Consider the following 27,719-nt stretch of genomic DNA (forward strand, 5'->3'; position numbering starts at 1 on the left):
AGGGAAAGGCTGAGCAGGGTGGCAGGGTGGCAGGGTGGCAGGGGAGGGCTGCCTCCTCAGACTAGGCAGATGGAGGTGTATACAAAGGCAGCTGCCGTGGGACGACCCTGAGGGTCTCACCACCAGAGCTAATCCCAACATGCTGTTCTTCAGAGGCCGTGCACTTGGGGTATTTCAAGGTGTAGGGGGGCCATCCCTGCTCTGGTCCCATCTCCTCAGGGCCCTGACTTGGCTTGTCCTTCCCTAAGATGGGCATTCAGGCGGCTGGGCTCGAGGTGGTGGAGCGGGGAGGGGTCCCACCAGGGAGCGCGCAGGGAGAACAGAGCATGCAGCCAGCAGAGACGAAAAAAGCCCCTGGCCAGAGAACGGGAAACGACTGGACAACCAACCAGAGGAGAGAACGTACCAGGCATGCAAGCTAGACCCAGGAGTCAACGGGCTGAGGCTTAGCGTCCCCCACAGCGTCCACCAGCCTGACCGCGGGCCTGCTGGGCCCCGGAGGAGGAGCCTTCCTGCTGGGGTCAGGCTGCAGCAGATGGGCGTGGGCAGGAGGGTGTTAGAGGCAGAACACAGTAGCTTAGTCAGAGCTGACTCTGGGCGCTGGTCTGGTCAGAGGGGCAGGGCCCATGCTGGTGCACAGGAGGGCAGGGCTGAGGGGGCGAGGAGCCAGGCTAATGTGGCTCACACAGGTGCAGAGTGACGAGTGGATGCACGAGGCCTGTGCCCAAAGCCAGGGGATTGGCAAAGAGCAGGTGGCAGGTGCTGCCCTGGAAGTGGGAACACGATGGGCCCTTGCCCACACACACACATGCAGAGTAGGGGGCAGACACACTTGCTCAGACTCCTGGGATCCTGTGCACTGTGCCAGGCCATGCCCTCTGTCATGTGCCCCCTCCCTCTCTGAGTGTGAGCTCTGAACCAGCTGCACCCACAGACTGACTCTGATGTGAGGTTCCCAAGGTGGAGGGGCCACTCCCTGGGCCCAATCTCCCAGCCCAGCTGCCCTACAGGTGAGCCCCACCCCAGGTGGATGCCAGGCCCCATCTTGCCTGAGCCCCTCTCCTGGCAACCACTACTCATGCTGCCTCCCTGGGCATCTGCCACAGCCACTCACTTTCAACGGTTCCTTCTCAGAGGTCTCCCCTGCGGGGGCACTGCCTCGAGCCCTCCACTCTCTCTGGTCCATCGTGGAGTATCCATCTGTGGGGGCACAAGGGGGATCCTGAGGGTCAGGCCCCACGGAGCAGATCTCCCTCTCAGATGGGACAGGGTGCATCTGGAGAGGGCACCAGCTTCCCTGCCCCAGCACCGTCCTGGAGGCCTAGAACAGGTCTTCCCATAGCGCCTCCTCCCGGCTATCACCATCCCCTGCCACAACCGCTCAGGCCTTGCAGTGGCTCATTGCTTCCCCTTGGCAGCTCAGGACCCGACCCCTCCCCCACAAGCCTCCCTTCAGCTGACAGACCAGAGACCCTAGCTGGGCACTGAGCTCTTCCTGGCCCCTCTCCATTACCCCCTGAGTACTCCTAAACCAAATCTCTCTTTTTCAACCACTGCTTCCTGGGCCTTCCCAACCACACATACGAGCATGCACGTGCGCGCACACGTACACACACACAGCATAACCACCTGGCCCACGCCCCCTCCTCCCCACACAGGAAGCACGCAGCACTGCCCCTGCACTCACCTGGGCCAAGGGCCTCCATGGGGATCACATCCCGGCTGCCTGGCTTCTCACCATCTAAAAGGCACAAGGAAGGGGCTGGCTGGTTGCAAGCAGCGGTGGGGGGACCAGGGCAGATACACCCATGGCAAGGCTGGTCTCAGAGACCCTGGGTAACCTTCATCACTAACACCTTTGCACCCTTTTGCTGGGTCACTGCCCATTGCCAACCTCTTTCCACAACTTGGCACCAATGTGAATACCACGGGTGGAGAGGATGCAGAAGGCTGCAAAGAGGGAAAGGGGCCACCCTGAGGCCATTCTCCTGTGAGAAGGCCCACCTCCCTCCTCCACGCCTCACCAGCCTTGTCACTATCAATGCACCGGGTGGAGAGACTACTCACCCCCAACCCGCCCGGCCTTACCAAGGCTCTTGTCCACCAGTGGCAGTGTGCTGTCATCAAAGCCTCCGGGACTCAGTGCTCCCTTGGGCCCCTTGGCATTAGCAGCAGCTGACTGGAGGGGAGAGAGCAAAACAGACGGGGCTGGGGGTCAGGGGCACTCCGGCAGGGGACCCAGCCTGGCAACGTGAGAAAGGAAAGGCTGTGCAGGCTGCACCTGGAAGCGTGCCTTGGTCCAGCCATCCCTCTGCAGGGCACCACGCAGCTCCTTGTAGCTCCACACAGTCTGCAGCACGTGGGACGCAGCCTTCGCCTCTCGCACCGATTGGCTGTGGCCGGGCCCAGGATGGGGTCAATGTCCGGTCCCACCCCCGGACCTCCCTCCCCCTTCCCCGCCCGCGTACCTGGAGGCACCAAGGGCCACCAGCGCTGGCACGCCACGGGCCTGCAGCAGCGAGCGTGCATTGTCCAGGCTGTCGGACACGATCTCGTGGATGGTGTTGAGCACGGCCACCACAGTGTCCTCCTCCAAGCGGGCCCCGGGTCGCGCTGGAGCCTGCGCATTGCGCACGTTCCGCACCAGCTCTGCCATGGCATAGCTCCCTGAGGGGTGGGGTCGGGTTTTAGGACACGCCTCTGCCCACCCCTGTGGGGAGAAGCGGGGTTCAGGAGAGAGGAGCCCACAGTTCCCAGTGCACAGGGGACTAGGCTCAGACAGCTTGAAGAAGACTGGCGCTCCAGCGGCTGGGACAGGGTGATGGGGCCCAGGCCAGGCCCCTGAAGCAGGGGTCCTTCGGCCCCTACGGCAGGACCCCCAGAGCCGTCCACCCAGTTCCCATCCAGGCTCAGCCCCACCTGTGTCCTCACCAATGAGGTCCTTGTTGCGTCGGTCCAGCGAAAGGTTACGCAAGGCAATGGCGACAGCGCGCACCACCTTGTCGGTCTCGGACTGCAGCAGCTCCACCAGCACTGGCAGCCCGCGCTCCTTGCGCACTGTGGCGCGAATGTATGTGGCCCACTGTGGCAGCAGGGGAGGCGGAGCACACTCAGCACACAGAGTAGCTCCCCACACAGGATGGACACTCTCCCACCTGAGCCCTGACCACTCCTTCAGCTGGACTGTGCTCCTGGCAAAGCCTTACACCAGCAGCTCAACTCTCCCTCCACCAGACGCCTCCACACCCCACCACCCAGGGCACAACTCTACCTCCACCAGACGCCTCTACACCCCACCACCCAGGGCACAACTCTCCCTCCACACCCCACCACCCAGGCACAACTCTCCCTCCACACCCCACCACCCAGGGCACAACTCTCCCTCCACACCCCACCACCCAGGGCACAACTCTCCCTCCACACCCCACCACCCAGGGCACAACTCGCCCTCCACCAGACGCCTCCACACCCCACCACCCAGGGCACAACTCTCCCTCCACACCCCACCACCCAGGCACAACTCTCCCTCCACCAGACGCCTCCACACCCCACCACCCAGGGCACAACTCTCCCTCCACACCCCACCACCCAGGGCACAACTCTCCCTCCACCAGACGCCTCCACACCCCACCACCCAGGGCACAACTCTCCCTCCACACCCCACCACCCAGGGCACAACTCTCCCTCCACCAGACGCCTCCACACCCCACCACCCAGGGCACAACTCTCCCTCCACACCCCACCACCCAGGGCACACTGCTTGCAGCCCTAGTGCCCTGAACCTCTGACTTTGGGGAGGCTCCTCCCCTCCCCCTGCCTGGCAAAAGGCAGGAATAGGCACCAACAGAGACACGGGGATTCCCTCTCTGTCCCCTCCCTGCCAGACATGGCCTCTCACCATCCAGTTGCCAGCACTGAGGTTCTGTAGGGCACCAGCCGCAGCCTCCAGGGTGTTGAAGTTCCGGCTCTCGGTGAGGAGTGAGAGGTAGAGACGCACCACCTCGGGCTGGTACAGCAACTCAAAGCCTGGGCACAGAGCACCAGCTGCCTATGGTCGCCCAGACCTCCCCACATCACCGCCTCTCCTTCCTCCTCCCAGGGCAAGGATGAACTAAGACCCAGGGATGGGTGTGGTGCAGTCAGGAAATGTTTAACAATGTTATGGCTACCCCAGAGAAAAAGCAGTCCCACTTCACAGAGGAACCGACAGAGGCTCAGGGAGGCCGACCAGTGGAGAGAAGGTGGCAAGCAGGGCCTCTCCCCTAGCAACAGGACTCAAACTCCCTAGCAACAAAACCCATCCTCCCAGTAGCTAACAGGGGCTGTGCAACTGGAGGGTGGGCCTAGCAACAAGACCCACATCCCCTAGCAACAGGGCCCAGCTCCCGTATACAACTGAGGCTGTGTTACCAGGGTCATGCCCTTAGCAACAGGGCCCATCCCTCCAAGAGGTCCAGGCCTGGCAGCAGCGCTCTGCCGGTGTTCCAGAGATGAGGGGCTGAGCAGTTTCCAAGGTTACTGTACCCACACTGGGGCTTCTGCCTGCTCCTGGACATCACCTCCCTGTCCCCTGTCCTCTGGCCCCCACATGTCATCACCCCCTCCCTAGTCCTCATGTCCTATGTTCCCTCCACACCAGCCTAGTTGGGCTTCCAATTCCCCAAACACGTGGCCCCCTGAGGTGTTGGCCCGGGCCGATTCCTCAGCCTGTGGTGTCCCCCCAGATCTCCTGTGGCTGCTTCCTTCCGTTCTGCTAGGGAGCATCTGGTCTCGCAGGGTGGGCTGTGGCCTGGAATCCCTCTCACTCAGGCTGGATTCCCACTGCGCAGAACAATGCCAGCACCCAGCAGGGTTCCAACAGACGAGGGACCAGAAGCACATTCATGCCCCTGCATGAGTCAGGGTGATCTGGCCCAGCCTCCATATTGAATCTGACTGCCGTCCGGGTATCCAAACCCCTCGGAGCGAACCTGACACTAGAGGCCCTGCCAGCCAGCCCCTGCCCTTCACTGAGGGCCTCATGCCAAAGCTGAGACCCAGCAAGAGCCTGGCCTCTCTATCCCCCAATCCTGGGGACCTGTGGCACTGACTCTGATTCTAACCCTCTGCTGGTGCCCAGGGACTAGGTGGTCCTCTGGGGAAGGCCACACCTGTGGGCCTGTGTCCATATTGGATCCGCAAGGCCCTTCAGGCCTCCTTAGTGGCACAAAGCTTCACTATCAGACAGTCCGGAGCCCGGACTCCACCTCCATCCACTCACCTTTGGCGGCCTCCGTTCTCTTGGGCAGGTCCAACGTGTCAAAGTTCCGGTCCATCTCACCATCCTTCCTCCCTGGAACAGAAGAACAGTGGGAGGTGAGGTGGACCCTTTGGGGGGAAGGTGTGTGTCACGAGGGCTGGGCCCAGCACTTTCCTGCCTAGAGCCCAGAAAGCACCCCCATGTCCAGGACTAGGCACCAAGAGACCAGGGGAGCAGTGTTAGCAGCAGGGCCTAGGGATGTCCCAGCCAGGACTCATCTCCCACCAGGTGCTGGGAGCTGCGCCGAGATCTGCCCAATGGCCTCCGTGTGGCTGCCAGGTGTGTGCAATGAGGGATTCAGTGACTGGGTGGTGGGTAGGGGCACACAGGGAAGCCGAGGCCTGGCAGGGACAGGACATGCCTGGCTACACAACAAGGCAGGGCTGGGGCCAATGAGTCCTACCCAGGGGGAAACTTGCCCGTCTGGGGCCTAGACCCTGTCCCAGGCTCTGTTGGCTAGGAAAACCCTGCTCACAGGCCAAGCCCCTGCAGCAGCTCCACCTAACACCTGTCAGCCTCGACCTGTACACCTCTGGGTGCATCGCCACCGCCTGGCCACCACCCCACCTCAGATGGAGGAGTTTCTCCTTTGGAAGGCAGCAGAGCTGAGTTTCAGAGGTCGCCAATCTTTTGGACCTCACGGACCACCAGTTGGCGACCGCTGGTTTAGATGACCTGGGACCCCCACCATCCCTGGCCTTCTGGGGCCTTTATGTGTCCCTGTGTGAGCCACACATGCCCCACTCCACTGGGGAGACACCCCCAGTCCTTGAGGACATCAGCTCTGCCCCAGTCCTAGCTCCAGGCCCAGCAAAGTCTGGGGAGCAGTCTGAGGTTACAGAGGGACAGCTCCTTAGCCTCCAAATTAGTCCAGGGCTGACATTCCTGCCGTTGTCATGGAGATGGCTGCCCAGAGAAGGGACTGGGGGTGGGGCAGACCTTGAGTCTGAAAAACCCTGCAGTTTTGAAGATCACTGCCTGAGCAATAAGGGGAGGGGGCTATGCCTCCTTGGTGCCCACTGCACCCGCCAGGCCTGGATGGCAGGACAAACAGGGACTCACCTTGATGGAACCAGTCCTCTGGGCGGCCGGAGGAAGCACAGGAGAAAGGAGACGAGCCTGAGCGGGCAGCACCCCCCACCCCGTGCCCTCCCAGGAAGCCTCAACTTCCCACTGCACACCCTGGGTTCAACAGGTGGCATGTGGAATCTCACCCCAATTACTGTTGGGGTTGAGTGCCCACAAGTAGGACAGGGGTCAGCAAAGGCCCACATAGGTGGGACAGGTGAAGGCGATCCACAGATTCCACCTGGCAGCTGCTGGGTGATATTGGAACCTGTACCCTGAAGGTGGGGTGGGGTGCTGCCCCCACCATTTCTCAGGGTCTTCAGGGAGGTGCTCTATCAATGCCAGAAGGTGGCATCATCTTCAGCGCTTTCCAAACTTGGGCCCATAGAACCCTCCCTAGGGCTAAGGGACTAGGCCCGCCACATGGGTTCTCTCCTACCCTCCCCTGCGGTCACCACAGTGCAGAGGGGTGAAGGCTGGACCTGTTGGATGGGTACCCCAGGGCGGCCCACCCACCTTGGCCCCCTGCTTCCCCACTTGCCATGAATGTCATGGGTTTAGAGAGCCTCAGCCTGTGTGGGGGGAGGGGGAGAGAGGGGGGACGGAGGGAAGAGGTTCTAAAGTGGTACCCCACCCAGGCCCCCGCACACACCTTTGGTCTTCTTGCCACCAAAGCAGCCAGCATCATCGCGCCTCCGGTGCTGGGAGCCCACAGTACTGCCCAGGGGCCCAGGTTCGGCCTCCTGGTACCTGTCGGCCCCAGGCACCTCCTTGTGCACGTGGTACGACAGGTTCCGCATGATGCATACGCAGTTCTCCACCGACTGTGGGAGAAGAGAGCTGGTGGGGTACGGCCGGGTGGGCATGGGGGATGCTAAGCCTCTGAGAGGACCGAGGGTGTAAACATGGAGGCCTGAGGCAGGGGGCCCACACGGGCTAGCACCCTCAGGCAGGGGCCGAGAGGAAAAGGGTAGAGCACCTACTTCATGTAGGACCTCATCTGGGCTTTGTGGCAGGCCCACTGCACAGTATGGTCACCACAGGATGGCCCGTGCTGCCCCAGATGTGCGGGCCTGTCCCCTCTGTGCCGCCCATATGCTTCAAGCCCCCCTGGGCCCTGTTTCTGGTCCATCTCCCTGACTCTTTGTGGGAGGCTGACTGCCCCTGCCTGGGACTTGCTGGGACCACCCCTGTCTCACCCCGCCCACCTTGTTGTCTGTGTCCTTCCTGCCCACGGCTGACTGAAGGGCATGCAGGAGCGCGTCCACCAGCCCTTCACACTCCCGAAGTCGCCGCCGGGCCTCTGCGCCATCTGAGCTCACGTTCCTGGGTAGCCAAGAGCAAGCCCCATGACCCCTGGCTCCCACCGGAACTCCCCGGGCCCCCACCTGGCCTTGGGGGTTTGTTTCCATCTACAAAATGGACACTAACACTGCCCTGTTGAGGTGATCGGCAGCTGACACCAGCCTGCAGCAGTGAAGGGGGTGAGGCTGGCCTTCCTTCGGGGGAGGGAGCTCTAACCTGGCATCTCCATGGCGGGGGTCAGGGGAGAGGCTTTCCTGACTCCCAGCTGACTTGGAAAGGGACAGAGTGGGTCCAGAAGCCTGAATCTGTGCACAGACCATTCTTGCTTCCCCCTGCCCCAATGGCAGCTCCACTATTCCTAAGGTCAGGATCCTATAGGATGGGGCCATATCTTGATAAAGTCAGGACTGTGGGGACACTGGACTGCCTGTGGGCTCTGCAGGCCCTCCCAGAGTGCGGGAGAGGTCACAGGAGGTGGGATGAGGCCTCTGAGGCAGACTGAAGAGGAGGGTCCTGGCTCTCCATTCCCTGGATGTCATGATGATGGAAGAGTGGGTTGAAGCTGGGCAGGAATAGGGCCCTGGGGTACCGCACAACAGGGTGGCAGACTCTGTCCAGAGGCGGCCCTTGGGAGTCAGTATAAGCCCATCGGGCCCCATTCTCAGGACTGGGACAGGAATTGTGACATGGCTGATCCCTAAGACTCGGGCAGCTAGCTGTCTTCCTGCTTATCTGGGACAGGAGGACATGGCTCTCCCAGGATAGCTGTTTGCATGCAGGTTCTGGTGCCCGGCTCCTGCCTCCTTGACCAAGAACAGCCCAGGGCAGCTGCTCAGGGGGTGCCTGAGCCCGGCCCCACCCCCACCTCAAGCAGCCTGATGTGTTCTTGAAGACAGTCGTCCACTCGGCATCCCGTGGCTTGGAGTCCTCATTGGGCTCTCGCTCCCAGCCCGAATGGGGCACAATGACCTCGTGGGTCAGTGTCTGTAGGCCATGGTCAATGATGACCATCTTCAGGGGCTCGTAGGATGACAGGTTCCAGAGTGTGCCTGTGGGGCACCATTGACCAGCCAGTGCTGACCATGGGCACTGCCTCCCTACCTCCCATGTAACTGGTCAGGACCTGCCGCACCATCCATCATGCCCCAGCTCAGGCCAGAAGGTAGGAAGTGACAAAAGCTGTTAGAGGTTCTGAATGCTCCTCCTGGCTGGGGCATATGGCACCTACCACTGGCTCCCAAGGGGCTAGGACAAGAGCAGGGAGCCTGGGGCTGGATACAGCAGGTGCCTTCTCTTCCCCACCCCTTCCCAGCCACACGGGTGGGTAGGCCTACAACTGGGGCCACAATGAAAGGTGGTCATGTGACCCTGCCTGGCCATTGGGAGTGGGACCAGGTGGGGAGGGGCCCAGTGCCAGCCCCACCAGTGGCAGCAAAGTCAGAGGTAAAGATTGGGGACCTTTCATGGCATCTAAGCCTGACACCTGCCCCCAGCAGTTGGGACTCCTGACTAAATGGGGTGCTTTCCCAGGCCAAGCCTCGCTCTCGTCTCTTCCCAGGGGATGCAGGGCTGGCCAGGTGCCACTCACCTGTGACGAGCTCTCGGACCTCATTGTCCCGGGCGGCCCGCAGCAGGCGCACCAGGGCGGGCACACCGCCACAGTCCCGGATAGCAGCCTTGTTGTCAGTGTCTCGGCCATAGGAGAGGTTGCGCAGTGCCCCACAGGCCCGGCGCCGCACCTCTGCCCTTGGGTGGTCCAGCAGAGCCACGAGCAGGGGCAGCCCCCGCAGCTGCCTCACACGCCGCTTGACACCCTCGTTCTCAAAGCACAGGTGCTGCAGGTAGGCAGCTGCGTTGGCCTTCACGGGGTCCACGGGGTGCCGCAGCATGGCCAGTACCTCGGGCAGCTCAGGGTCCCGCCAACGGGGCTCTTTACGGGCGCTGTCGACAGAAGGTGAGCGCCGGACCATCCGGTCCAGGCTGCCCAGGCTGCCCCGTTCTGGCTGGGCCAGGGGTGCTGCTGTGGCTGGGAATGGGGGCCTCTCCTCCATCAGCTCACCGCCATCATCTGCCACATCCGCATAGGCCCTGTGCAGATGAACAGGGCACACGAACACGTTCTCAGCGGCTGCCCGCCCTACCCCTGAGCTGCCCCAACAGACCTCCAGGAAACGTGAACCCGCTGAGGGTGGGACTGGGCCTGGAGTGTTGGTACTTGGCCCCAAGTACCACATGGGTGTTGAGAATCATACCCCAGCCCAGCAAGAACCGACTCAGAACCAATGACAGAACCAACCCCAGCCAATGGTCATCAGGGCTGCATCCCTCCCAGATAGGGCTCATTCACTCCCATCACCAGGCAGTGTCCCCGGATTCGGAGCTAAATGCCTTTCTATGAAATATTTGCCCATGACTGGGAAGTCCCACCTTCCCCTGAGGCCCGTCTCTGCCTGGTGCCAGGATGTGGGGGGATGTGATCTTCTTTGTATATGGCCATCCTGGTGGGCCCATCTAAGGGGCATACAGACTACCAGTCCCCCAGGGCACAGATGTCCTTGTGGGTTTTCACCATCAAACCCACTTCCCAGGAGAGGGACTAAGGTTAGGAGGAGCCAGGTGTCTTGCCCATAGCCATGCCACATACTCCAGACCCAGGTTGTGTTCATGTTCCCATTCCACAGATAGAGAAACTGAGGGCAGAGGGAACAGATCCAGAGGTTACGCTGAGAAGGTCTGGGGGAAGGGGAGTTCTTGGGTTCCAGTTGCATCTGTGCATGAGGCCTGGGGAGAGGCTGAGGCCTCAAGCTTAGAGAAACACCCTGAGCCTCTTGGGTTCCTGTCTTCAGGGTCACCTACCTAGAGCAGGGGCAGCAGGTATTGGGCACTATGACCAGCTTCTTTCGTGCCCAGACCTGCAGGGAGGGCACCCAGTGCAACTTCCACCATCCCAGAGCCTATCCTTGCTACTGTCCTTGAGAAGAATAGAGGCCAATTCAAATGGGTGTGTGCGTGACTGACTAATTTCGCCCCGGCAGCTAGACTACCCGTGGGGTACTCTCTGGTGGGCGAGTGGAAGGCAGGCTCCCTGTTTGTGGTGGCAGGGCACAGGGTGCTCACCTAGTGCGAAGGCCCCGCCCACAATCAGGCCGCCTCCTCGTGGCCGTGCCATAGTCAGGCTCCAGCTCCTGGCCACCCCCGTCATCGGCAGCCAGGCTGCGTGTGTCGTCTTCCAAGCCATATGGCTCTGCCTGGAAGCGCTCGGGCTGGGAGCGGCCGGCCGGCGGCACAGGCTCTGGGCCCTCGGTGAAGGCTTCACGGCGGCCAGGCAGTGTGAAGCAGCCATCACCAGGGCCGGGGCCAAGAGGGCCACCACGTGGGGGCCGCACACCCAGCCCACGGGACAGGCTGCCATAGCTGGGGATGTCACGGGGCTCAGGGCTGTCAGGAAAGCCACTCCCACTGCTGAGGTAGGTTCGAGAGAGCGTGGCCGCCGGGCCACCCCCACGCAGGAGGAAGTGCCGGTCCAGGGGGCCATCAGCGAAGTGTCCTAGCGGGGGGCCACCATCCAAGAGGGGGAGGCCGTCTGGGCCCATGGGCACCTGGCGCACTGTTCGTGTAGTCACTGTCTTGACCATCTTGGTGACCTGGTGAGTAAGTAGGTAGCCAATGGGCTGGGCAGCCTGAGAGGCCCAGACACTGCCCACAGGGCCAGAGTGGCCTCAGTCTTCTGCCCGAACAAGTGGCCTCGAGGAAGCTGGGACATGCGCCCACTCTACACGTGGGACAACTGCGGCTACAGAGCCCACTTGCCAACCACGTGGGCCCAGCCATACCTTGGTCTCCGTGCGCCGCGTAGTGCCATCTTCTGACATGACAATGGACACGTGGGAGGTGGGCGTGCCGGGGTCCTCCTCCACCGTCACTGTCTCCTCCAGCACCTCAGGCGCCTCCGGCATTGTGGCCAGTGAGACCTGGCTGCCTGGGCTCTGCTCCTGGGTGAGGGGTGTGGGTGTCGGTGGGAGGACCCAATGCTCACCGGGCCCTAGAGTGCAGGCAGGTGCTGGCCTGGATGCCAGGAATGACTTCATGCCCACCCTCAGAACCCACTGACCGGAGGGCCTGTTTCAGCCCCAGCTGGTGAGGACAGCATGTGCCTGCCTCTGAACACTGAGGGGCTGACCTTACCCTGTTGCCCCATCCCAAGGGGGGCCCCAGAGGCTGGCCCCCATTCCAGGGCCTCCTGGGGCTGAGCTGGAAGAAAAGGTCCTGTGTTTTAGCAGTGAGGCCTGACTGCAGCAGGCTCCTGGGGGCCCAAGGCCAGGCAGGACCCACGGATGTCCTCCAGGTTTCCTGGGCCACCTCCCTGCCCCACCTCACAAATGCTGAGTACAGAGGCCTTAAGGTGGCAGTTTCATTAGTGTTCACCAACTCGCCGTGGCCACACCGAGGCTCCCCTGTCCCTAAGGCCAGCCAGACACCCTCGCAGACCAGAAATACCCAGCTCCCAGAATGCCCAGAATGCACTCAGAGGACCAAAATATCCTCACACTCTTTCCGGCCCAGACACTCTTAGGGTGTTGAGTGGGCAAGGCCTAGTGCTACCATCACTAAGACCCTGAGAGCCCAGAGAGTGGGTTCAGGCCACGGGGGCCTGGCTTGTCCTTGACAAGAACACCAGTGTCCCCTCTCTGTTCACCACCCCAGGTCTCCCAACCTTGGCCCTCAGCTCCCGAACACCTGCCTCATTCTCAACCTGTCCCCACCCCCATCACACACACACACACACACACACACACACACCTCTCCCCGCCTTCATCCCTGCAGGGGACGACCATGGTGGAATTCCAGGCAAGATGGCTCTGGATAGAGGCTCTTCAAAAGCCCATATGCCTCTGGCCAGTAGGGAAACTGGGGCTCAAAGAGGACAGGCCAGCCCATAGCAGAACTGGCTAGTTCCCTGCTGTGCTGTGTGGCACAGGGACCAAGATCTACCCCTGGATCTCTGACCACATGAATTCCACACACAGCACCAACGTCTCAGGACCAGCACCTGGCCAGGATGGGCAGGAGCTGAAATCCAGTACAGGGGGTGGGTAATGGGGAGCACATTCCTGGACAGCCAGGGCCAGCAGAAGCACAGGCCCCAGGCCCCTAAGGCCTGCACAGACATGGAGCTGAGGCCCAGGGAAGGCCAGCGACTCCCATCTGCATCTGCCTGGCATCAGAGCCCTCCTCAGCTCCTGTCCCTGGGTCTCGGAGTGATGCAGGGAAAGGTAGTCAGAGGTGCCTTCAGGGTGTGTCCCAGCTTGGGGTCCTGTCCTGAAGGAATGCTTGAGCCCCCCAACTGCTTGTAGTGTGGAGGTTCTGGGTCCCTGTAACTTCTTCATGGGTCCAGGGAAGGGCCTAAACTATCATGAGAGGACAGGTGCATCCTTCGGGCTCTGGTGACACAGGAAGGAAGAGGCACAGAATGTACCCCAAGCAGGAGAAAATATGTGATTTTATAAGAGGGAAACTGAGGCCTGACAAAGGGAAAAAGCTCTACCCAGAACTTCACAAACTGCTAATGGGGGAATTTCAGGCATCCTTATAGAAGACAATTTTGCACAGAAGGCAATTTTGCAAAGCCTTTTAGCCACACCTCACCCCTTGTGGGCCACAGCCTTGACTGTCACTTTCTCAGTCTTGGAATGCAGGTGGAGTGCCTATTGGAGACCTGGCCAGGAAGGAGGAACACTGTCCCCTGGGAAAGAGAAATAAACTGAGGCCCAGAGCAGGGACATGCGGATGGGCTGCCGGGCAGGGTGGCCTGAGCACTTCTTGGAGGGCACTGGGGAGCCAGGATAGTTCTGAAACAGGAGAAGGTTTAGGAACGGCCTGTCACTGCTGGGCTTTGGGTGCCCCATCTGTATTTAGCAAGTACAGGAACAGATGTGTGGCAGGAACTGAATTCTCTCTGCTGGGCTCCGGAGGGCCAGGCACAGGGCCAGGCACGAAGGGGCCTCAGGCCTGGCCCTGGTGGTTGCAAGTATCAGGGTGGGGCAAGAAGCAAGACTGACATGAGGGATCAGGACTGTTGCCCAGGACTCCACACTGCCAGTGGGATATGGCCCCTCAGTAAGTTTGCATACATTTGCATACATTATTACTTTCCTAGAAGAGCCCCTATTCCCTGGCTGGGATTGGGAGACGCACATTTCAGATTTCAATACTACTCTGTGGTCTAGCTTATTCTTTTCATTCCGACCTGTAGTGAGGTTCTGACACATTTAAGTCAGGAGGGTGAGGAGATGGGGTGTCCAGGAGAGCCAGGGCCTGATAATCCTGCAGGACCACCCATCAACACCCAGTCCAGGCAGCCCTGTAGCACCAAGAGCCCCTGCTGGCAAATGACCTCAGGGAGCTAAAAACAGGCGATGACTTCACCCAGGCAGGCAGGCAGGCAGGAGCCTGAATCAGCCGGAGATCATGGAAAGGCCTGGCCCCCATTACATATGCCTGGGCACACGCATGCAGACAGGGACCTAGTCACACATGTGCATGTACCTGATCCCTCTGAAAGGGACACTCGTGTGCACGAGAACCAGCCTGGCCCACAGGCCTGAGGAAATCAGTGTGTGTGCTCTAACAGCACTCAGTGCGCAGTGCCCACCATCTGCAGAGGTGTGCACACATCCCCACCACCTCCTGTCTTCCACCACGGGCCAGACTCCCTCAACCAGCACCCTGGCATCCACTATAGGAGTCTCAGAGCTGGAAGCAGATGGGGGAACTGAGGCCTAGGGTAGGGAGAAGCCCAAGGTATACCCATGGCTTAGGACTGTCCAACATCTTTGGTTTGGGGACATGGGATCATGGGCCAATGACCAGCACACAGTTGGTGCTCAACAGAGACAGCTGACCAGTGGGCCTGGATCCTTGTCTGGTCTTGAGGCCCTGCTCTAGGGCCCCATTTACCACCCATGTTCACCTAACCAGGCCAGCCTACCCTCAGGAACCCCTGGCCCTGCAGCCCCAGTTCCCCCTTTACCCCGCTATACCCCAGACATGGGCACCTGCATGGACACACCACCCCAGCCCTCCTCCATGTCCCAAATCCTGTCAAGTCCTGTCACCTGTGTCTTGGCACTCTTTCTCCAGACCTGGCCTCATCCTTGCAGCTCTCACTGGAACCACTGCCCAGCCTCCCATCACCCACCTCCAGAGCCCAAATCCGCCCTGTGATACACCTATCCATGGTCCACCTGGTCTATGGTCCATGGGCTCTGGCCCAGAGAGGAGCTGTTGCCCAAACCTGGGGTTTCCCATGAGCTCCCTTGAACTTATGGGGAAGGGGGTTGGCCCAGGTCTCCAAGTGGGGGCTGGAGTTCCCCAGAAAGGTAATGCTCACAAGAGGATGCCTAGAGGCACAAAGCTGAGCACAGCATGAGAGCCCTGGGCCCCTTCACACAGGAGGGGCTTGGCTTCTTCACACAGAAACAGGAAGGACCCGTGCTATCAAGGCTATGGGATAGGTGGAGATAGTGTCAGTCCACCTTTGTGGCCAGATGTGGGACAATGCAGAGGGGTCGCCACCTGGGCAAAAGTCCACAATAGCCTCTGGGGTGCATTGAAAATGGCTGAGGGAGGGGACAGAGGAAACAAGCCAAGTTGTAATGGGGAGGGGGGGGGGCGCGGGGAAGCTGGACTGGGGTCCCAGAGGCATGGATCTACCTGCACCATCTGCACTTGTCAGATGAGTACCCGTGGTCTGTTTCATGAATAATGAACCAAGGGGCAGGTGTCCCACTCTGTCCACATTCCCGTTAGCAAACACAGGGAATGCTGGGATCCCACACCTGGCTCCCATAACCCCCCAGGGCCAGGCCCCCAGAGGGCATAAGATGGATGCTGCTGAATGAACAGAGGGGTGGAGGAGTGACAGCCCCCTCCCACCAGCAGGGCCATCCCAGCTGGACTCAAGGATAAGCCAGGCTGGCATCTCTCATCAGGGAGCAAACACTTAGCCACCACAGATACTCTCTCCCTTGGTGCCCATGGCCTCTGCCCAGCCCTGGCAGGCTGGAGATCAGCCTTCCACAGCAGCAGTCCTCCTGCCAGGGTACAGCCTCACGCTGAGTGGCAGAGAGGCCAAGAGGTAGTGGGTGCCCAGCAGGCTGGGGGAGCAGGATTGTGGGGCACAGAAAGCAGAGCTGGTTGTCACTCATCCCAACTTCCCCAAACCCAGCCCACATCCATTGGCCACACTGTGGCCCAGATTCCCCATCTCCTGCAATGACTACCTCATCTCTGGGGTAGTCAGTAGCCAGAACCTGGGGACCACATCAGGGATACAGAGGAGGCAAAGACTGGCTGGCTGTCCCAGGAGGCAGATGTGGGGGAGACAGCACAAGGGGTGCCCTGCGGTTGTTCCTCCACTCAGCCTGCTTTTGGGTCTATTACTGGACCCCGCCCACTCTGGGCAAGAGTGCAGGCTGCACACAGGCCTCCCCCAGCCCCAGTGCTGGAAGGCAGACAGCCTCGGTTTTCCTCGGAGACCCCACCCGCCCCTGCACGTGGGCAGGGCCGTCCCCACCCCTCCCCTCACGTGCGCTGCCGCCGCAGACAGGGCTTCCCTTAAATCTCCCTCCGGAATCTCCTTCGCAGGTCCCCAGAGCCTGAACCCGCGCTGGGGCTACGGAGGGGAACGGAGGAGAGGCCCAGCGTGCCCTGGGAACAGGAGTCCTGGCTGGGCTTTCCCCTTCGGACTCGGCATCCCTCTTGCTAAGAAGGGCTGCTCCCGAAGGCCTTCGCCCTCCGTCCCTGTCGTCGGCACCTGTCCTGGGCGCTGGCCCGGGGTGCACCCCCCGAGTCCCGGCCCAGCTCCCCGCTCAGGGTCGCACCGCCCGGGACCCCCGCGCCTGACCCCCGGAGACCCCGCGGCCCCGCGCCAGGCAGAGCCTCCGGAGGCGCGCCCACTCCGCCGCCCCGCCCGGGCCAGATGCGCCGGCCCGGAGCACAGACAATAGCCGTCTCCGGCCGCCGGCTTCAAGAAACAAAAGCGGGTCCTCCCGGGAAGGCCGGCGCCCCGCCCTCCGCCGCTGGTCCCGGGACCAAGTTCCCTCCAACCTGTCTGAGTTCGGCCGGCATTGGGCCGGCTGGGGAGGCGCGGACCGGAGGTGGGGCAGGAGCGGCTGGTCCAGGCTCGGCTCCGAAGCCTCGGTCGCTTGTGCTCTGGCTCCGCGGACTCGCTCCCCGCGGGGGCGGACCTGGCGGCGGTCACGGCGAGCAGCCAATCGGGCGGGGCCGCGCCCAGGCGGGGCGGGGCGGGGACCGGTAGGCGGGGCCGGGCAGGGCGGAGCTCTGCAGCCTGGGCGAGGCGAGGGATGGGGGGCGATCTCCCCTGCAACGGGTCTGGGCTCCTCATCCCTCCCCGCACCCCACTTCCCCGCGGGGGTAATATTTTTCCTGCCCAGAGATAAGCCCAGTCCCTCTTCCCGGGCTTAGGTCTGTCCCCAGTAAAAAAGCTCACACGTCCCTCCCCCTGTAGAGTTGAGGAAACAATTCTGGCAGTGCAGGATCCAGTGTGGCTATGGACAGTGCAAGGCGACTGCTCATCCTGGCTGCGACTCGGTTTCCCCTTGCTGTGAAATGGGGGCCGATAAGACAGTAGTTACTACCATGGCAGTGCTGCAAAGGTCTCTCAGATCCCGCTCCAGACCAACTGCCCATCCCCAAAAGGCCTCCCCCCAAGTAAGTGTCCCCACAGAGCTCAATGAAGACCTGGCAAAGGGACCTGCACTGACCCACTTTGTCTTGGGTTTTCTCCCTCAAGGCCCAAGCCCAGGATCTCTCCGCCCTCTAAGGAGAGTCAGAGCAGATCAAAAGCGGGGGCCGGGGGTGGGGGAGTAGACTATTGGTGACCCTGGGTGAAAGCTTTTGAGGCTGAGTTGCCTCAGACCCTCTCCCCTCCATGTCTTTGATCTACTAGGAAGTGGTGGTGGTGGTGGTGGTGGGGTTCAGAGTAGTGGGTTAATCAGGATACACTCCCCCCTCCTCCCAGAAGCCTGGTGAGAAGGTGAAGCCACACCCTGGGGAGTCTGGCTCTGTTCGAAAGAAATGTAGACAAGAAAAGGGCTGGGCTGGGCCACCTCTTGGGTCATATCCCACAAAAACAAGCCAGTGGCTCTTGCATTATAATCAAGGTAACCTAACTAGGCTCTGGGAGGCACAAAGCTGGGCAGCCCAGGGAGATTCAGTGTCAGGAAAGGGAGGAGGCCCGGCCTCCCATCTCCTACCTGTTTTCCCACAGGTACCACTTAGAGACACCACAGGGCCTCTTTTCTTCCACAACATGCCACGTACATAGACCATGCAGCCAGCATGCGCGAGCACTCAGGGTGTCCACTGCATGTCCCTCTGAGCCTCAGTTTTACCACTGGCACAGGGGTGAGATGACCTGACCACTGGCCCCTATATCATCAATCCATGGCAGCCCTAGGTGGAGCACAAGCAAGAGGGCTGGGACCACTGCCCTAAGGTCCCTTGGCCTGGATGCTTACATTGGGTTCATTTCTGTCTTCTCCCAAATCACACCAGCTGCTAGTGCCCCAGCCTGAAGCTGGGTAGATCCCGAGTGATGACCGACCCCCCACCCCTCCAACCTCCTACACACACACACATACACACACACTCACACTCACACACTGGTAAGGGCCAGCCCTGCTCCAGCCAGGTGTCTGGAGGAGGGGACTCTTCCTGCTGGAGGATGAAGCGCAGGCAACCAGGACTGTGGCACAGTCTAGGGGTGGGGGTAGCCCCTGGCAGCAGTACCCCTTGCCTCTCAGCCCCCCTGGCCCAGCTACCTGCTCCCAAGCTGTGCAGAGCCCAGCTCTGACTCTGTGGACCAGCTCCCGATAGCTCTATGGCTCAGCAGGTAGGTCACTAGGCCCCCTCATGCTGAGATGGATCTGGAAAGCAGGTTTGGCATTGAGGTTGCTAGGACTGGACAGCCAGATGGGGTCCCACCTCTCCCTCAACCCCCTCAGCCCTGCCAGTTTAGCCACCGCCCTGGGAACACACTCTCCCATCTCAGCCTGAGAAAACCATATCCTCCCAAGAGAGAAAAAATTGAGGGCAGGCTGGGAAAGCCTTGTGCGGGGAGGGGTGGTGGGCAGAGAGGGGTGGTGGCCTGAGGTCTCCCCTGCACCGCCCTCAGGAAGCCAGGGCAGCTCCAGGCCATGGGAACATCTTCCCTCTTCCCTCGGAGGCATCAACCCTTGTCTGTGCCCTCTGGGCTGAAGGCCCAAGCCTTTTCCGGCCTGGAAGGGCTGGATCGAGCTGCTGGCGCCTGAGGGGCAGCCTTGGGGTCATTGGCTGTTGCTATCCCCATGTGGCCCAGCTAGGCTGTTCTGCCGCTCCTTGAGTTTGGGGGTACAGGCTTCACCTTTGGAAGGCTCGGCAGGACCAGAGAAGGGAGGATGTGCATGTGCTTGGGGAAACATCAGGAGGAGCTCCGGCTACCAAGTTTAGGAGAGCAACCCTGCTGTCCTGCCCAGGAAACGGACGAGCCCACGGGGAGGGCCTCCAGGGTCACAGCGAGGAACCAGGGGAATATTCAGTCCCATACCCCCCGAGGCCAGTGAGCCTAGTGGTGAGGAGGGGGCACAGTGGGAGGCCTGCAGGGTGGGATCCCCACACAGGGACCCTACTCCCAGCTCTCCCTAAGTTCCCAGGTTAGCTCCACCCTGCCTGTCCCCCACCCCATGCCTCAGTTAATAATGGGAACCAAAATAATCTTGCCAAACTCCAGGACTCCCACATTTCTTTGTCCTGCCCCAACCATCCCGTGAGCAAGGTGCTTTTGTAACTAGTCTGCAGGTCAGGCACTGGGGCACAGTGGGTGGCGGGAGGAGTCCGGGAGGCCTGACTCCTAACCATGAACCTCTAACTTCAGAGTTATCAGGGTCTGGCCACAAAGCAGACAGGGTTCCACACCTCTTGGGGGCTGATCAGGGGCCAGATACCAGTCTGAGGGGAACAGCCAGTGGAGAAACTGAACTCCCAGGTTATTCTCTGGGCTGTAGGCAGAGCCCAAAGCTTGCTGGAGTCTTCCCAGGGGGCTGACCCATTGGTGCATGCTATGAGGAACACCATGGCAGGGAGACTCCAGGGCTGGCAAAACCCTCAGTGTCACCATGCTGACCACTGAGATGCCCAGAATAGACCCTGTTCAGCTGCCTGGGTCCTGGGGGCTATCTCAAGGGTGCTGTTCTGAGGGTCAGGTTGTGTCTTGCCCATTCATCGCATGGTGCCCTGCACACCCACCTGGGATTTCTAGTCCCTTTAGGATCCCACTTTTCTCCTCTCCCCCAGTGACCCCAGGAGGTCTTGCAATAAGCCAATGCATGCTGGCATGTGGTCCACCAGGACCCCTTGACTGTTTTCCCACTTGACCATTTTACCCTTCCTGAGTCACTGGGCTGTTACCTGCAAGACCAGCTGTTGCCAGGCCATCGGCAGGGGTTGCCCACTGCCCACGCCACCACTGCCCACACCAGGCTGCTGGGCACGCTCCAGCTGCAAGGCAACATGGCGCCGCTCCTGCTCTAGTGCCCGTGTCAGCCGCTCAAAGCGAGCCTCCTGCTCCTTCACCGAGGCCAGGATGCTGGCAGCCGAATGCACGTTGCAGTCCTCCATGACCAGGACGCCTGCTGGCTGCAGGCAAAGCAGAGCAAGGTCAAGGTAGGGCCGAGGCAGAGGGCACCATGGGCCCCCTGCCTGCCCCACTCACAAATCACACAACTCACTCCCACACTGGAGCATCCAGCTCTCAAGAGAGAAGCCACATTGATTAAATTCTAAATTAAAAGCCATTAATCTGAGGCTGGCCGGAAGCAGCCGGCTCCTTCCCTGTGGGGTGTGGGGCTCTGCTCCCTGGCAGGCGCAGCAGAACCATGGACTATTGGGGGTCCTAGAGCCCACTGGGAAGGAAAGGGCCAGAAGAGCTTGGTGTGACCAGCACTCAGATTTCCCAGGCCCTCTGCGGACCACAGCACATGCCAACTCACCCCATCTCATGGGGCCAGCTAGGCTCCTCACACTGAGGTCAATGCTGGGGCCCAGAGAGGTTGGGGGACCTGTCCATAGCCACACAGCTGATGTGGCAGAGCCAATGTACCAGTAAGCAGAATGTCAGGTGTCACTCCCCAGCAACCAGGTGTACCCGGGACACCTAGGCAGGCACCGGGGTGACACTGGCCTTCAGACCAGCGGTCTGGCCTCCACTCACAGCTACACTGGCTGGAACAGGGTGATGTCTACCCACACGGCAGAGTGAAAGCCGCGTACAGTGTGGTTGTGATTCTGTGCCTGAAAGTTGCCCATGAACACTGGATCTGGAGGAGGTTGAGGGTAGGGGAGCCCAGGCTACCCAGGCCCAGTTTGCCAGGAGGGCCCGGCCTGCCTGGGTCCAGGTCCAGTGCTTCCCCTGCAGGTCCCAGGGGAGGGGGAGGGGGTGGCAGAGCTTGGCAGCTGCAATGACAAGCCAGCGCTGTTCCTCACCGCTTGCTCCCTGGCTGCTCAGTGTGTTTGTTTTTCATGGGCAAAAAGATGCAGGAGGAGCATTTGGAGTTCACACCCAGCCGCATAGGAGTGCGTGGGGTGCAGGCCGTGTGGCCACACTGCCAGGCACTTAGTGTGCCCCATGGAGCCAGTGCTGCTCAGGGCATCCTCCTGATCCAACCCGCACCAGGCCACTGAGGCTGCCTCCGCTGGCCACTCGTGTAGGGCCTGAGCTTAGAGACACAGCGCAGTGAGCAGCCTGTGAGAAGGTCCAGCTGCAGGGGCAGAGCCCTTAGAGGAAGGTCAGTGCTAGGCTTGCCCCACTGATGCTGGCTGGGCCAGGGACACTGTGGGGGTATGGGTGCACCTCCAGCTTAAAGAACACCGCAGAGTCCAACCCACCGTGACAACTGGGGAAACTGAGGTCCAGAGAGGAAAAGAGGCAAGCATAGGTCCCAGGAGCTGTTTTTCATTTCCCCAGAACCAGTCACACAAACAAATTGTCAGTGTGACCTAGAGGAGGGGCGATGAGGTCAGCACAGGCGGAGGAATTAACTGAACTCCTGCAGGGAGAGGTCCTGGCACTCACAGCGAGGTGGGAGTGCAGTGGGCCAGCAGGGGATAAGGGACAAACAGCCCGGCCTGGACACAGCCACGGGCATGCAGCCCCCCTGTACAGGGGTCACAGACACACCTGCATATGGTGGCCACCAGGCCCTGGGCACAGATCAACTAAACCTGGCTGCCCAGGTGGGTATTATGGGCCCTTTCTCCCTCGAGGGCAGCACCGGGCAGGATGGAGGTGGAAGCAGGCCAGCCTGCAGCCAGCCTTGGTTGTAGCAGGGCGGCCTCAGCGGAGCCTCATGCCTGGGCAGCACAGCTGAGACCGGGGCCACACGTAGGAGGGCCAGGTGTGCCTGGGAGGGGATGACCAGGACCTCTGGGACAGCTGTTGGCCTCATGACCAGGAGGTGGCTTCCCTCCCTCCTCGTGCAGAGACATGGGTTCCTGCCTAATCTCAGGCTTCCCCTCCCCCCAGACCTTGGGACAGCAGGCGAGGGGGCCACCTTAGCCTCCAGCTTCCCTGCCCTGAGCCCTCCAGCAGGCCCCAGCTCTGAAGGGGGCCCACTTGCTCTGGCTGGGAGCTGGCCAGTGGCCCAGAATTCTGAGCCTATAGTGAGAAGGTGGCCAAACTCCACACTGACCTTTCCATTACCCAGTTCTTTCAGCTGGAGCTACATGGCTGTGCATCTCCCAGGTGACACTCCCAAATGCCAGCCAGCTTGAGGGTAGAGTGCCCCACAGCTGCCTACTGGAGAACAGGTCTGGGGCCCATGCCCTCTGCTCCAGTCTGAGGGTACACCTCTCTGTCTGCCTGTGGGTGAGGGCACTGAACTTTGCAGGCTGCTGCCTTGTCACCTTGGTGGCCTCAAGAGCAGCCCTGGCATGTGCAGGAGGCAGACTGCTGGCTGAGGGCATCTAGGAAGCAGGGAAGACACAGGCCCACTCTCCTGACATGGTAGCTTCCCTAAGTCCCAGGTGGGCACAGGTGTCCCAGGCCAGCACCCCAGAGGTGGCTTTTCTGATGGTAACTCAAAATGCTATTTTTATATTAAAACAATAACTATGTAATGACATGAAAGGCAAAAATGTGCATGAATTTTTAAGATCAACCATGAGACTTTCCCAGCTGTGTTCCCAGCTGGCCCTGGGGCGGAGCTCCGATCCTGGGTAGTGGTAGGCACGAGACTCACTCCTGCTGTGACCCGGGAGGCTCTGGAGGCAGGCAGGGAGGTGCCACACTGACATCATCCCAGCCATTCACCTGGGAAGGGCCCTGCACTGCCTGCAGGGCAGACCTATCATGATCCCCACCCTGACCCCAGGCACCACCTTTGCACATGTCGTTTCACCACACACGCCCGCCTACCCATGGAGGTGATGTAGCAAGAAGACAGGAACAAACAGGCCGTGCAGAGACAGTCTTGCCTGTCTCAGGGCAGGAGTGAGGTGCTCGACCTGGGGAAAGCCTGTCCAGGCTTGGACACCCAGGAGTGACCTCCGGTGGATGGACTGGTGGGAGGGTGGAGGGAATGAAAGTACAGAGGCTGGATGGAAGGGGAAATGAATGAACTGAATGAACGAGTGAAACGGATGTGTGGACTGCAGAATAAGTAGGTCGTTGTATGAGAGGATGGGGGCAGATTAGTGGATGGGTGGGTGGGTGGCTACATAGGCAGTTGGTGAGTGGGTAAAAGGATGGGTGGAGGCTGGCTGGAGGAATGAGTAAATGGACAGTTGGGCAGATGAATGAGTGGGCAGGTGAGCAAGAATGAGGCTCTGAGACACCGCTGGGAGGAGGGGCCTTATCCCCGAGCCTTCTGGGGTACAACTGTAGACGCTGCACTCCATCAGGAAACCGAAGGCACCATCAGAGGAACTGGGGGGGAGATGCTGAACCTTTCCCCGAAACCTAAGCCCACATTTTTGTTGTTCTTGTTAATCCTCACCAGAGGACGTTTTTTTCCATTGCCTTTTTCTGGAAGGGATGGGGGAGGAAGGGGGGAGGAAGGGAGGGAGGGAAGGAAGGAGGGAGGAAGGGAGAGGGAGGGAGGGGAGGAAGGGAGGGAGGAAGAGGGAGAGAGAGAAAGAGAGAGACAATATGGGAGAGACACATCAATTGGTTGCCTCCCGACCGGAGGTGGGGTGCGAACCACAACCTTGACTGGGAATTGAACCCCCGACCTTTTGGTGCACAGGCCAACGCTCTAACCACTGAGCACCACCGGTCAGGGCCTAAACCCACATTTGACATCTTCCTGCTGACCCAGACATTCCTCCTCACAGGGAGTACAGCCAAACCCTGCTCCAGAAAATCAAATTATGGGGCCTGAGTCCAATCTGGGTTGAGGAATTAGAGGAATTTCCTAAGGGTCAGGCCAGCAGAGGGAGGCAGGCAGGAGGCTTGGGCTCCAATCCTGACCTCTCACCGGCCATCTGTCAGTATACCGCCAGCTGTCCCTGTCCCCCATGAGGGGAGAGAGGGGACTCAACACCAGTTGAACCTCCTTGCACACCCCACTCCCCACCCATCTGGATGGGGAGGAAGGGTGCAAGCAGGAACAGAAGAGCAGAACCCAGGTCTGGTGGTGCCGAAGCTCTCTCTGCCAGGGGGCGCCATGTCCTCTCAGCACTGCCAGCAGGGAGGCTTGCTCCCTACACCTCTGGCCTTGCGGGGGCCCATCTTTACCCTGTCGCCCCCTACTGTGGTTACAGCCACAGGGATAGCTTCTGGTCAGCCTACAGGGACGCACACTGTGCCAAGGTTGAGGACAAGGTTGGAGCAGGAGGCCGGGGCATGGGGTTCACAAGGGTGGAGTCCTCGTCTGTCCATCCATCCATCCATCCATCCATCCCAGCCAGGACCACTGGGTCACTCATAGTCAGTGCAGGGCCTGGGCGGGAGGAAGCTGTTCTCAACCTTAAGGAAACTGCCAAGGAAAAGACAAACGGCTTAGCTTTGGGAGAATGAGACATTTCTGCCCACGTGTAGAGAACGTTACAGATGAAAGACAATGACTTTACTTCTAGACTGTGACTTCACGGTGGGAGCTGGTGAGGGTGCGTGGAGATGCGTCACATTAGTCTCTCCACTCCTGCGCGTTTGTAATTTTCCATAATAGAAAGTAGGAGAAAAAGACATAAAGATAACCCAAAGCCAATCGACACATTGGGATCAAGTCCTTGCGGTAAAGTATATCCTTTGTCCATAAAGTGCTCTTATAAATCAATAAAAAACCCCAAACCCCAACTCAAAGTAGGTAAAGGTCATAAACAAGGGCTGTGGCCTGAGAGAGAAGATGCGATGAGAGTGGAAGCAAGTGCATACCCAGAGAAAAGACTGGAAGGAATTCGTCTCTGGCCGCAGCAGCTCCAGGCCCCTCGGTCCTGAGCCAATGTTCTAGGAAGGAGCACAAGCTTCCGCTACCATCAGACCCTAAGAAAGAAATGGGAAAACAGACATCGCCCAGCTGGCAGCCAAGTGGGTGAAGAAGCTGGGGAACGGAGCTCCCCCAGGGCCTGGGCACTGCCTGCCCAAGGGAAGCAGTAGGATTTTCAGGGAGCTGGCAGAGAGCCATAATTGCATTCATCCCGGAAATTAGATTTCCCCAGCAGAGGAGGCACGCCTACTGCATTGGACCATACACCATGGGGGGTGGGGGGTAGGGGGGCGGACCCTCGGTGACCTCCTCCTGCCCCAGGACTGTCTGTCCACATGGACCCCCAGCAGTACCCATCCCATGATCACATGAAAGACAACTCCTACATGCAGGGAGACAATCTGGGGGTGTTCTTCCCAAGAGGTTCTTGCCCTGTGCTTATGGGGCGCCCTAGGTCAAGCACTGGTCAGCACCCGGGCAGGGGGGCCATTTGGCAGGTGGTCCAGAAAAACTGGGGCTGTGTGTGTGTGTGTGTGTGTGTGTGTTGGGGGGGGGGTGTGTGCATGATGCAGTAAGTTCAGGGTCAGATCCAGGCAGGGACACTCCTGGGGCCCAGGGAACCTGAGATCGGAGGAGCTGAGAGCCTGGGGCGGGGGCGGGGCTTGGGGAGTGGCCAGATGACTGCAGGTCAGACACAGCAATACAGGCAGGGGCAGGTGAGCATCCCAGCTGCTGCCCCTCCCCTGCCCCCCCAAAATGGGAGGCCTGAACCACAGGGAGCCACTGCCAGAACCCCTGAAGGGTCTGGCCTGAGATTCCCACTGGGACCGGTCACAGGTTGTGTTCCCTGTGCCCATTGTGACACCCCTCACGTCTCCTTGGTTCCCTGGGGCCCGCCTCTCTGTGAGGACTCATGGGATGGAAATGTACCGCAGTCCCCCAGGTCCTAGGCTGGGGTTCCGGGCAGCCCTCTCACTGTCCCTCCTGCACCTGACACAGACTGCAGCCTAGGCCCGAGGGCTATGCCTTTTAAGCTCCAAGTGTGGGTATGGGCAGCGAGGACCCACCTTCTCTGTGGTCCCTGCAACAGCCAGCCTAGGGGCACCCCAAGGCCCCAGGGCTGGAGAGCCAGGGGCTTCAGGCAGAGAGGGCTGGGGGCTGGCAGTCACAGTCCTCTCTCCACCTGCACCAGCAGCCCACCCACTCCAGTTCCAGCCATGAGAGGGGAACTGAGGCATAAAGGAGGGGTTGAACTCCAAGGTGCCCCACGGTGTGGGATCAGCTGGCCCTCTGCCTCCTTTGCCTCCCCCACCAGGCACCCAGCCTGCAAGGCACCCTGTGTGGCTCCCCCAACCCCTCCAGTAGAGCCCTGCTCACCACAGCCTTCCATCTCAGGAAGAGCAGGGCAATGAATGTGTGGGGTGCAGTTACAAGGGCCCCGGCTCAGCGACCCAACCCACTGCACTCTGGGATGATCTGAGGCTCACAGCCAGGCTGGGACCAAACCCAGACAGACCCCACAGCAACCAGGGCCTGGGAGCCCAGTCTCTACTGAGGGGACAAGGGATCCGTGAGATGTTCTGATGGCCCCACCTGGCACAGCCGGGCAGCTGTCTAGCCAGGCCGAGGGCTGAAGCCTGGCAGTGCAGCCGTCACCCACACTAGCCACTGGCCTGTGCACACCAGTGCCCTCTGCCTGGAATGTCTCTTTCCCCCCACACAGTGGACCCCCTTCTTCCAGGCCCCCTGTCACCATGGCAACACCCAGGCTTCTCCGGGAGGGACAGAGCCTCTTTGTGGTGGTACAAAGCCTCTTTGAGGGGCAGTGGGGTTACAGACCCTGGGAGATGAGACAGGGTCCCTCAATCCCCTGCCCCCCGTTACAGAGCCAAGGAAGCTGAGACAGGAGAGCCTGAGGGTTAGGGGTCCGAACATCAGGCACCTGGAAGTGGCTGTCTGCTGGGGGCTGGGGGGCTTCCCGCTGTCTCCCCCATCCTCTGACAAGCAGCGTACTCTGCCTAGATAAATGGAAAACGGCACAGGCAGCAGGGGAACTCCCACCTCACTGGAAACCAGGCAGGGAAGTCCTGGGTGCCGGCAGATAACAGGAGGCCTGGGACCAGGGCTGCTGAAGGGATTGCGCACAGTGTCCGGTCCATCCCAGTTCACCGTCCCTTGATTCTCTAGCCTGGCTTCCCCCACTGTAGAGGCCCCCATCTCTGCCTGCCTGCCCTGAGAATTCTGCCAGCCAAGCTGTGTGGCCCAGAGCAGACTTGCTGCAGCCACAACCTTGCGACAGGCTTGGATAAGGGAACCTCACTGTGGCTTGGCTTGCTCCAGAGTTGGGGCGATGGGACTGTGAGGGCAACGTAGGTCCAGGGCACAGTGACAGGGACCAAACGTGGAGTCCCCATCTCCAACCCCAACCCAGCATGTTTGTCCTGTTTATGCCCCAGCTCCAGTCAGGGAGGCTCACCCCAACAGACCCCCCTCCACCCTGGAGGTGGCCCTAGCCATAGAGCCCCTCCCCATCCTAGCCCACGAGTCCCTCCCATCCTGACTGC

The 27,719-nt window shown here is 60.5% G+C and overlaps 1 protein-coding gene across 7 annotated transcripts in view; it reads right to left on the bottom strand.

The window, feature by feature from the left end:
- ARVCF (ARVCF delta catenin family member) overlaps positions 1–27,719 on the bottom strand; it is a 47,148-nt gene that overhangs the window by 829 nt on the left and 18,600 nt on the right. Inside the window, exons 3-19 of one of the 7 annotated variants that reach the window (XM_080650156.1) lie at positions 20,141–20,368; positions 11,506–11,664; positions 10,790–11,316; positions 9,261–9,760; positions 8,538–8,721; positions 7,576–7,693; positions 7,020–7,191; positions 6,362–6,379; positions 5,261–5,332; positions 3,899–4,026; positions 2,932–3,082; positions 2,469–2,667; positions 2,282–2,393; positions 2,089–2,179; positions 1,688–1,741; positions 1,115–1,200; positions 407–526 (exon numbers count right to left, since the gene is read on the bottom strand). In XM_080650156.1, the coding sequence (XP_080506282.1) occupies positions 419–526; positions 1,115–1,200; positions 1,688–1,741; positions 2,089–2,179; positions 2,282–2,393; positions 2,469–2,667; positions 2,932–3,082; positions 3,899–4,026; positions 5,261–5,332; positions 6,362–6,379; positions 7,020–7,191; positions 7,576–7,693; positions 8,538–8,721; positions 9,261–9,760; positions 10,790–11,316; positions 11,506–11,664; positions 20,141–20,350 (2,889 nt within the window). In that variant the 5' untranslated portion in view covers positions 20,351–20,368 and the 3' untranslated portion in view covers positions 407–418. Of the gene's footprint in view, positions 1–406; positions 527–1,114; positions 1,201–1,687; positions 1,742–2,088; positions 2,180–2,281; positions 2,394–2,468; positions 2,668–2,931; positions 3,083–3,898; positions 4,027–5,260; positions 5,333–6,361; positions 6,380–7,019; positions 7,192–7,575; positions 7,694–8,537; positions 8,722–9,260; positions 9,761–10,789; positions 11,317–11,505; positions 11,665–16,780; positions 16,914–20,140; positions 20,369–27,719 lie in introns of those variants that run through there. The other 6 variants (XM_080650160.1, XM_080650157.1, XM_080650158.1 and 3 more) reach the window with 6 other exon arrangements.

This window comes from Plecotus auritus (genome assembly GCF_963455305.1).
Source record: "Plecotus auritus genome assembly, chromosome: 13".
In the NCBI taxonomy this organism is placed as follows: Eukaryota; Metazoa; Chordata; class Mammalia; order Chiroptera; family Vespertilionidae; genus Plecotus; species Plecotus auritus.